The 10957-nt window shown below is 56.8% G+C and overlaps 2 protein-coding genes across 2 annotated transcripts; both read right to left on the reverse strand.

The window, feature by feature from the left end:
• Positions 1-319: 319 nt before the first annotated feature.
• Positions 320-9010, reverse strand: GNI_164360 (MORN repeat protein; the record flags this gene model as incomplete). Its single annotated transcript, XM_011134839.1, has 1 exon — positions 320-9010. One exon carries the CDS (start codon positions 9008-9010, stop codon positions 320-322), a length of 8691 nt encoding a protein of 2896 aa, XP_011133141.1.
• Positions 9011-9513: 503 nt separating this feature from the next.
• GNI_164370 (hypothetical protein) lies at positions 9514-10848 on the reverse strand (the record flags this gene model as incomplete). Its single annotated transcript, XM_011134840.1, has 1 exon — positions 9514-10848. One exon carries the CDS (start codon positions 10846-10848, stop codon positions 9514-9516), a length of 1335 nt encoding a protein of 444 aa, XP_011133142.1.
• Between the last annotated feature and the right edge of the window lie 109 nt (positions 10849-10957).

Below are 10957 nucleotides of genomic sequence, written 5' to 3' on the forward strand. Positions count from 1 at the left end.
AAACAACCGACCACCGGTCGAATACCTCTGCTGGCATTCTCGCGGGCGCGTTGCAAGCGGCGCGTTGCAAGCGGCGATATCTCGAGTCAGTTAGTTTCGGGATAAGTGAGTGCCATTAGGACCAAATTATCGAAATTTCCGCAGCAGCTAAAAAGGGTTAACCAAAAAAAAAAACCCATATAGCTCACGTATGCGTGTGAAGTATTTGTCGCATTCTCGGGTAGTGCATCTTTTGTCGAGATAATCGGTGTGCGCATAATCGCTGTGCGCAGAGTGGTGTGCGCATAGTGGTGTGCACGTGCGCGTAGTGAATTCATTCTTAGTCGGAAGAGATGCGTTGGAGTGGGACGACCCGGGTGGGGTCAATGAATGTGGCGGATTTGCCAGCGGTGTCGTTCCAGGTGGGTGCGTTATCTGTGAGTACTTGGAGGACATTTCCGATGGACGCATGTTTGGCTTTCTTCCACGGGAGGTCACGGTCTGAGTAGGGTTTGAATGAGGTAGGCTGCACAGTAGGTTTGCTTGAGACGGCAGGTGCCTTCCCGCAAGTGGGAGCGTAGCTGTTGACAGAGCTGCTGACGATCTCTCCTTTTTCGAGACGATAAACACATTCGAGCGCGTCGTCGTTGGTGTATTTGCCAACTCCGTGAGGTAGGTCGTTGCTCCAATCGCCTTCGTACATACGCTGTTTGCCGTTCGCGAGCGGCTTCTCTTTGAAGGTGAAGCGTCCCTTTCCGTGGCGTTTTCCGTTCTTGAATTCGCCTTCGTATTCGCCGTCAGCAGCTCGGTACACACCGCGGCCATGCGGCACGTCGTTAGCCCAGGTGCCTTCATACACGACTTGATCTGTCTTCGGGTCGAACAGATGACCCATGCCTTGACGAGCGCCCTTCGACATCTCGCCCTTGTACACGAGCCCGTCTGGATATTTGGCGAATCGAACAAGGCCTTCAGGCGAGTTGTCGTGGAAATTGCCTTCGATGACAAGGTTGCCACTTTCGTCCCGAATTTCACCCTTGCCTTCACGGATGGCGTTGTTAACTTGTCCCTTGAAGGTCCGTTTGTTCTCATACGACATGGTCGCTTCGCCTTCTGGCACTCCGTCGCGCACGTAACCTTCGAACTTGGTGAAGGGCACGTCCAACTGCGACATGAGACTCGGATCCAACTCGACCGAGACAGGGCCGGTGCCCAACTTGTCTTGGTTCCAGACAGCCTTGACCGTAGCCTTCTTGTCGTGCGTGGTCAACGTCCCCTGGCCCTCGCGTGCGCCCTGGATCAAGGAACCACGATAGACGGCACGCTTCTTGCTGTCGCCCGTCACCAACGTACCCTCACCATCTGGCAACCCGTTCCGCATGTTGCCTTCGAACAATGTGTTTGTTGGCCAATGGTTGTACACACCCTTGCCGGTCGGCTTGCCGCCTTCCAATGCTCCCTTGAACACAGAGCCGTCCACGAAACGCCACTCGCCTTCCGGAGATGCTCGTAGCAAGGTGGTCTCGTCTTGCCAGGCACAGGCGTACGGCAAGAAAGTTTGCAAGAACCGTGAGGGCGGACAGTCACCATCCCGCGCCGCATCCAACAAGTACTTGTCTTGTAACACATCCGCCACCGCGAATCGGTCTGCGGTCAGCCGGTACCCATAAGACTCCGGACGGGCATACACACTCTTGACCAACTCCAGCACCTTCTTCTTGCTTGGAAGACTACCCTTATCATACACCTCCTCCCTCATTAATGGCTTATTATGCAACAGACATTCCACTTCCTCTGGTAACAGCATCGACCGTCGTTTCTTGGGCGGTGCACTCACCGTACCCGTGTAACTTACAAGTGTGTAACGGTCTGTAACATTCGCCACAGCCGTTGAATCCGCAAGCGAAACCACACACTTTCCGCCTGTCTCGTCACCCCGCAACTCACCCTCATACGTCCATTGGGTGCCGTACGCGTCCGTGAACCCTACCTTACCGCGACCTTCACGCAGCCCTTGCGAGAGCGGACCTTCGTAGACGGCGCGGCCGCCTTCATCACGAATGACACACTCACCGTGCAGTTTATTGTTCGTGATCGGCCCTTCGTAGAGCGAGATGCCTTCGGGGTTCGACTCTACCGAGCGAGATTGCTCCGACAAGCTAGACTCCGAAATACTCTCCGGTGGTGGCGGCACTATCACTGGCTCCGGAATCTCGACCGGCTCTGGATCCTCAACCACAACCGGCTCCGGCACAATCTCCGGAATCACGACCGGGTCGGACTCCTCGCTCGGTGGATCAATAATCGTAGATGCCTGGTCCTCCTCCGGTTCGCGATTAGTTTCGGGTTCGTCCACTGTCGCGTCAAACAAGTGGTCGTGTGGCGTGTCCAGCTGTGCCATGACAATAGCACGACGCCATTGCTCCGCAAATGCTGGTGCCATTCTGAAGGAAAGTGGGTACACGTTCACCTCGCTGCTCGAAAGCGTCGGGTCTACCTCGCCTTGTGGATATGCGAGTGCTTGCTCTCGACTCACGCAGTGCCCCAGCATAAGGCGGTAGCGCATACGCCGTTGGCCCGAGGCGTCCGTGAAGCAGATCTCGTTGCCCAGTTGGTCGTCTTCAACACGTCGCGCATAAGCGTCGGGCACACCATCTCTCTGGTTCTTTCGACACACAAGCTTCGTCGTCATGAAGCGCAGCAACACGTTTCCGTCTTCCTCTCGGGACCCCTCGCCGCTCTCGCCAGCATACGGCTCCTCCGCTTTTTCTACCAACTCAAATTTGTGGAAGGCGTGCAACGGCACGTACAGTCCCGTACTCTTCTGCCACGGGAACGCCAAGTTCCCGGATACCGGTCGGACTAAATCGTCACCGTTGGGCAGCAATACTTGGAGGGCGCCTGGCGTAAGCCGGAGCAAGCAAGGCAACCACTCGGGGTACTTGCTGAAGTCCGCCGTACCCGTCTGTTCATCTTCGGTCCAGATCCGCACAAGAGCCGTGTGCGCCTTGAGCCCATCCGGTTTCCACGTCGCGTCCGTGCCCCGGAGAGTGTGCGAACCCACTACGTAATGCAGCACCGACCTGTACTGGTTCCTCGCGCCCTTCTCGTTCGCGTGTAATGTAAACTTCAGCGCTTGCATTACGTCGCGCACGACCGCACTGACACGCAACCGAGTCTCGGCGTGACCTACATCCACACCTTCTTCCGCGAACAACCAGCTCTGCAGAATGTTAGACCAGACGCGGAACTGTGCTGCAAGGTTGGGCCGCTTACTCAACAACGCGTCCGGCACATTGCAGGGGTAGAAGAAACCACTAAGACGCGCACTGTATAACGCCTTCTGCGATTGTAATACCAACTGAGCCGAAGACGCACTTCCATCGTCATCTGGGTGCATCGACCAGTCGTTCAAATCCGCCTGCAATTGTGCCGTATGTAGCAACGGGTCTTCGTAAGCACGCATCCATACACGCACCGCCTCAATTTGAGTTGTGAGCTGTTCTACCTTCTCGTCCAGCAACTGCGACAAAGTACGTCTCAGGTCGTTCTCACCCTCCGCGATCCGTTGCAAATGGCTGTGGAAGGCCTCGACATGAGCAGGTTCCGCAAGCGGGTCGATAAGATTGCCAAACGCGTCGGTTGCATCGACTCCACGGGCTTTCCAGAAGTCAAGGTAGTCGGTAGCCTTCATGAGAGTGGGCCAAAGACTGGCGATGTTTTCATTCACTTCACAAGCACGCTGACGGGCACGGAACTCATGGATGCGCGCGTTCAGTATCTTCAAACCCTCCCCAAAGTTCGGGTCGACCCGATACACCTTTTGGAGCGGGTTGACACACTGCACGACGGTGCACGGAATCGGCTCCTCCATGGCCTCGGCCTCCTTGTCCCCTCCTCGTATCATAGAGGCGAGGGCCGCCATATGTCCTGTCAGTGTTTGCCACACACTCGGCTTCGCCTCAGGGAAGAAGAACTGATAAGCATCTGTCATAGCCGGGTCGATGTCCACGACAGCGCCGCTCTCATCTCTCAAAACCATCCAGGATCGCAGGTCGGGCATTTCGGGCTCGACGTCGAATTGTACGGCCCCGTTTTCGTCAGCACGTGCGCTAGCATCAACTGGCTCAGGTGCATCCGGATACACGAACCACTCGACCTCGTACTCCTGGTCAGCCGTCAGATCCTCGTGACGAAGGTAGAGCTCACCACAGTCCTTGTCGTAGTACACCTTGATTTCTTCGGGGTCGATCTCGAACGCAGTTGCGTTCGGTTCGCGTGTAGGTCGCACGAGGAAGGTTTTGTGCATCCAGGGCGTGTGCTCAGGTGGTACGGCGAGTCTAAGGGCTCCGGGAGCTTCGCAGGTGGCGACGCCAGCGGCAGCCTTGGCGGGTGCCGGATGCAGCGTGGCAGAGCCTGAGGAAACCGAGTCGTCAGGATTGCGACCGTTGATGTACATGTCCTTGCGGGCATGACTACCAGTCTTAGAGGTACGGAGGGTGTAGGTCTTATTAGCCACGATAGACGGACCACGCACCGTCAAACGTTGCTGGTTCGCATCGAAACGGACGGAATAGGTGTGCCCCTCCTTGCGGAGTAGCACTTTTCCGGGGGTGGGCAGGAACTCCTCTTGCGCGTATAGAGAGAGGAAAGAGTCGTGTTCATTTTTGTCAGTGGCGCTGAGACCTGCGTTGTTCGCGCGTAAGGTATGGTTCACGACCTGGATAGTTGCTACAAGCGGACCGAAGTCTGCATTTGGATTCAGTGCCGGTGCACCGTCCTCGTGGAAGAGCTTGCAGAATGGTACCTGTACAGGTAACGAGCGATATAACTCTGCTCGAGCACCTGCTAGGCCGCCATGCACCACCAATGTCTTGTACAACCTCAATCGTTTTTCATCTGGGACTGTAGCCAAGTGCTGGAGATCTGAACGACCGATCCTACCTGGGAACTGAAGTCCTAATTCATTGCTGACTACGGCCACATCGGACACTGGGAAATTTCGTACGGCTACCGGACCCCTCGGGTAGTGGAAGTTCGCCGTCGGGTCGCCTTTGAGAGTCTTTACGCATTGCTGTGCGTAATATGGCAGACAGGCACCGAGTCCACCCGGCCCAGTAAGGGCATCGTTAACGTGAATTGCGGCTTCCGTCGCCTTTTGAAGACACTCGTCCAGCGAGTCTTGCCCGATCTGCCACAAACTTTGAAGGGAGCGGAAGTTGATGCAGAAGAGCATTACGGCGCATAGGAAGATCGCGAACACGCCAGGCACCAGTTGAGCGCGACCTGAAGTCGAGCGCCCCAATATAAGCACCAACCCCAGGAGGAAGAGCCCAATGTCCGCGCCGCAAGGAGTGAAGAGCACCTCACGCAGTTGGTAGGCTCCCTGTGAGTGATAGAGTTGCTGCAATGCGCCTGCCTCCTCCTCTGTCTCCAACGGGTTCCGATTGAAAAGGGAGTAGAGACCGAACCAGCGCGCGTCTTCTTTGCGTCTTACGATGCCTCGGAAACGATCCATGAAGCCCGGCTCAGTGAATGGCCAGATCTTCTCGGCCGTGCGAGTGGCTGCGATAGCGGCATCCACTTCCTGTTGTTCCTGCGCGCGCACTCGCGACTCCAGCTCGAACTTGGCATTGGCCGAGTAAAAAGTAGTTGGGAGCCGGATCATGGCGGAGGCGAAAGAGAAGAAGGTGAGTACGTACAGCGGTAGCAGGGAGGCAGACCGGTTGAAGAAGGCGAACAGGCCAAGCGCGACGAATAGCAAACCCCGGTTAATGGCCCAGTCCATGTACAACCCGCGCGAAGCGGAGCTGAGCAGGTTGCGTATGTTGTCGCTGGCGGGGAAGCAGCAGTTTTTGCGTGGTGCCCAGAAGCGGAAGTCGTCTACCAGTTGCATGAGGGCAGTCAGGTGCTGGATCTGCAAGTCGGCGTTGAAGTATACGGGGTAGCCGTATGGGTTCTGAAGCTTGAACTGAGTCTCGCCGAACTTAGCTTCGGGATAGCGGCCGTAGAGAGTATGGTTACGGCCGTCGTAGTTGGTCGCCTGGTCGTTGTAGAGGAAGTCATTCACGGCGACCTGGACGGCCTTGCGTTCATGACTATACTCGGGGCCATCTTCAGCGGCGTACTTGTCGCCGGCGACGTACAACTTCTGATACGAGTACTCAGTGCCGTCTGCCGCGTTCGCCTCAGGGGCTTGTACTTCGGTGAAGCTCACGGCTGTGCTACCGGGTACGCTGGCGCTCTTGAGGGGCACGACACTGTCCACATTCACGGCACAAAGTCGGCGCAGAATGGGGATGTTCTGGCACCACCGGGGAGTGTGGATGGCCCGTCCGTGCGACATGACGAGGTCGTGGTACTCACAGAATTGCGCAGAATAACCCACCTTGTCCGCCACATTGGCCAGCGCCGCCGAGCCCAAAGCAATGTAGCCTACCGCCAACATTAGGACAACAACACTCAAAGCATTCAACAACGCCTTGCTCAAGTGCACACCAAACACGCTCACGCCTGACACGGTCGCCTTCGAACAGAAAAGCAACCCGAACGCACCACTGACGAAACCCACAAAGGCAAAGTCAAGCACGAAGCTTAAGAAACGTCCTGGATGTAATACAGCTGGATAATCAGCACGCATCGTACCCGTTTCGGGGTCTCGCAGCATAGCAGCGTAGATGACTCCATAAGTTGACAGCGCCACTGCCACAATTGCCGCCACCACCGTCAGGGTCGAGGAGTAGTAGAAGAGATTTTCCCGCGCACGGAACTGTGTATCCAAATTCTGTTTAAGCTGTTCGCGGTCGCTCGCAGAAATACTAATCAACTTCCGCTTGGGGGCATTGAGGTTCAGGCTCCACCTGCCATCGCCATCGAGTTCGGCTTTTGCGTCGGGCACCTTCGCATCTTGCTCCACCAACGCATCGCCGATGGCACTGTCGAAGTCGATATCGTCACAGTCGATGAGCTGACCATTGGCATCGCGCAGTTTGAGCCACGTGCTACCGCAGTGCCCGGGTTGTGCGTTCCAGAGGTGGAAGCCGGTCGCGAAGTCGGCGTAAACCTCGTTGTTTGCGGTCGAATGTCCATAGGTGGAAAGCAGGTCCAGGACTTTATTGTTATTTAGGACATAAGCAGCGTTCCGGGTGGAGCTAAGCGAGCTCAGCCAGCCTAACCAATTGCTCGCCTTCAGCCCCTCCTCCGTCGAAAGGTAGGAGCGGTTTCCCTGTCTGGAGAGCACCACCTGGTACTGCTCGGCGACCGGGTTCTCCGGCGTACTCACCGACACGTCCACGCTCTTCTTGTCTCCGCGCGGGATCCGGATCCAGCCGCTCATGTCGCCCTCCACCGGCTTGCCATTAACCGTCACCACGGCGTTCGGGTTGACCTTGCCCAGCTTCAGCCGCGCCCAGCCCAACTCGATGCCCTGGTCTTTGGCTGCGCCCTTCACCAAGTCCGCGCGATATGGGCCGTGATTGTTGGGGTCAAACGGCTCCGCCAGGTCAGCTCCATACACCTCCAAATCGCTCAACAACGTTTCCCCACCCCGCTGCGGCACCATGCTCAAGTTGTAGTCTTGCGATACGCTGCCATCCGCCGATAGACATGATAACGTGAGTGGTGCCGCGTTCGGGGCATCACTCGGGACCGAGACCGAGACCGAGCCTTTGGCCGTGAACCACTTGCTGCCGTCGAGTGTACATTTCGCGTCGCGGTCGTTCCAGGTCTTGAAGTCCAGGTGCACCGAGTGGGCCTTCTCCGGCACTCGGATCTTGTAGTCGAACAAGTTCGGATTAAACGACGGATCCAGTCGTCCCGGCTTAACAGTAAGACTGCCCAGCTTCGCCGAACGCGACTCAGCCAGATGCAGCGTCAGCGGAAACGCGTGCTGCTCTGTCCGGTCGTAGTTCGAAAGCGACACGTTGTAGTGCTTCACGTCGCCCACGGCCCCTCGCGGGATAAGCTCGACGAACGACTCGCGTGCAACACCTGTATTCGCCTTCAACACGTCCACCGTCGGGCCGTCGAGCTCGAGGTACTTGTCCTTGTCCTCCGACCAGACTCCGATCATCAGTGGCTCATCACGGTACACCGTAATGTCGTTTCCACCCTTCTTGTGCAGCGACGGCAGGTTCTCCGCCTGCCGCGGTATGTTCGAAAAGAACAACCCCGTGTGGCTGCTGCCGCCGCCCCCTGTCAGCCTACTCAACAACCCCTTCTTCGGCTGCTCGTGTTTGGCGGTCACCAGTCTTGTTGTCGTGGTCGTCGCCGCAGTTTTGGTGGTCGTTGCAGTCTTGGTCGTCGCCAGTCCTGTAGTCGTGTCACTCGCCACGTCCCGCATACCCACCAAGCCCTTGCCCGCTTGGCCCTTGGATGCCTGGCCCGTAGTCGCCAGGCCTGTAGTCGTCGGGGTCGCGGTCGAACGAGCCGCGACCGTGGCCAAGTCCGTTGTGGTCTGGCCGTTGGTCTTGGTTCGGCCGAACAGTCCCTTGGCCGCCCCCGTGCTGGCGCTGGTCTGTAGACCGGTAGTTGTGTTCTTCTCCACCTTTTGCGCTTTCTTGTCCACTTTTGCGCTCTTCTCCGTTTTCGCGCCCTTATCCGTTTGCGTGGCCAAACCCGTTGTCGTCGTCGTCGCCCCCGTGGTATGTTTCGCTGGCTTGGTGCGGTCAGTCTGCAATTCGGTGTATAGTTGCGTGGTGGTGGTGGCTGCTCTGGTCTTGGTCGTCTTTTGCTGCGTGGTGGCCAGAGCCGTGGTGGTCGTAGGCACTGTCTCGAAGTGCGTGGTCGTGGCGGCCACCGAGGACACCAGGGTCGCCAGTTTAGTCGTGGTCGTCGGCGTCGCGGTGGCCAATTGTGTGGTCGTCATCTGCGGCACCATAGCAGCCGCGTCATACCGCGGCTTACCCTCAATGTGTGGGATGAACACACCCTCCTGACCATGGTAGGTCGCATTCGGGTCCATCTTAGCATAGTTGGGCCTGATCCAGTAACCAGATGCCACGACCGGTAGGACTTTAAACACACCTACCATTCTACTCAAAAAATTGTCTTGATCCCTTTGTCGAAATTCACTCAAAAATACCCGGCACACACACTGTGGCAGCCCGTCCTACCTCCCCCCCTGTTGCCTTCCCCCTCTTCACCTTCACTCCCTGCTGCTTGCTCTCTGGCGCCTTTGTTCTCTGGCGCCTTTGCTCTCCGGTGTTTTCTCTATTATTCCCTTGTGTTTTTCCTCTGTTGCTTTACACACCTGTGTTGCTTTACACATTTGTGTTGCTTTACACACCTACTCCCTCCTTGTGCCTGCTCCCTGTCTTATCCCTGGCCTCCCTATTCTGCTCCCTTTACTGTTTGTTACCCAGCGAGCGGCCACCTGTCATACTTTTGTCTCGGACGTGAGTTACGGGCAAATAGTTACCAAGGGTGTAACGAGCAGAAACCTTGCGGCTGAAGTGTAGGCATCACCGAGCGCACGAAGATTTATGTTCATTGTTAATGTGGTGGTAGGAGTTGTGGTGACTAAAAACTAACTATCTAGGCGCAAATCTCGGCGATTCTGGCGATGGCTGGGTTCTTGAGGAAGTCAGCAACGGCGGTCTCCACATCCTTTTCGACAGCGTTGGTGGCCTTGGCAGCGCCAGACATGGCAGAAGGGAGCCCCTCGACGAATTCCTTGACGCTGACGAGCTTGCCAGCCTGTCGTTGCACACGGCGACCCTCCTGGATGATCTTAGAAGCGGCAGCGCGGGCCTTGGCGAAGTAGAGACGGTAGGTCTGGTCCATGAGGATCTTGCTTTCATCGCGAGTTGCGACGGAAACGAACTGGGACATGAGGGGCATGTCAGTGCGTCTGACTGCAAGTCTCTTCTCGCTGAGCTCGATGGGTGCGCCACCGATTCTCTGCATAACGGTGCGGTAGTTGTTGACGCAGTCGTAGGTCTGGGTGAGCTCCTGGCGCAAGTCTACCTGCTTCCGGGTGCCCATGAGGCGGTCCGCACGATCGAGCATGGTGTTGAACTGCTGCTCAGGAAGCACAGCACGGATGATGTCGTAGGCGTCGTCGAAGTTAACCTTGTCGCACAGCTCCTTGATGGGCTCAACGGAGTCAAAGATGCCGGGCAGGGCCGAAGCATTGCCTTTCTCGCCGTCGATGAGGAAGGGGAGCGTGTCAGTGTCGTTGAAGTCCCGCAGGTACATCAGGAACTTGTTTACGTATGCAGACTCAACGACAGCCTCAACGTTCTTCCTCTGTTGGCTGGTGGTGTCCACATGAGTGGCGGTGTACTTGAAAGAGTCCGACACCTCGTCGTATCTGAGGTTGGGGAACTTGGCGCTAACATTGCTGAGCATCCTCTTGAAGGCGTTGCCGACTTCCTTGGAGTTGTGGCACTTGAGCGCCAGGCTCAGGAAGGAAGACGCGGGGCCGTTAATCATCAAGTCCATCACATTCACGTCAGACTCAGCCAATCGGTGGGTTCTGCTGGTCTGCTCCATGAAGCCGTGGTAGAAGTAGGTGAAGAGGAACTCCGGAACTGTGCACCGCTCCTTGCCGTTGATGAGCATGAACTGCTCGTTATCCTTGGTCACGATACGCTGGTAGGAACCACCAAACATCTTCTTGAAGACCCCAGCCACGTCAGCAAGGGTGCTGGCCGAGTTAGCGAAGCCCTGGTTGCTGCTAGTGTTAAACACATTGGCAGCCACCGGCACTGTCGAGCCTGGCGTCACGGGAGTCGCCTTCTTCGTCGCCGCCTTCGACGCAACCGGCGTCAGACCAGCCGTAGCCGGACCGGCCAGGCCAGTCGTGGCTTGGCCAGCTGCCAAAAGCACTGTGGAACTGCTTTGAGAAGTGGCAACAGTGGACTTCATTTTCAACGCAAATTTTTTTTGCCCCCAAAAATAAAGACCGTTTCAGACGACTACCGATAATACCCACCCACCACAACCCGTTTTGCCTCCAACCCCGCTCTCAACCCAC

The sequence above is a fragment of the Gregarina niphandrodes genome (genome assembly GCF_000223845.1).
Source record: "Gregarina niphandrodes unplaced genomic scaffold scaffold00052, whole genome shotgun sequence".
Lineage (NCBI taxonomy): Eukaryota > Apicomplexa > Conoidasida > Eugregarinorida > Gregarinidae > Gregarina > Gregarina niphandrodes.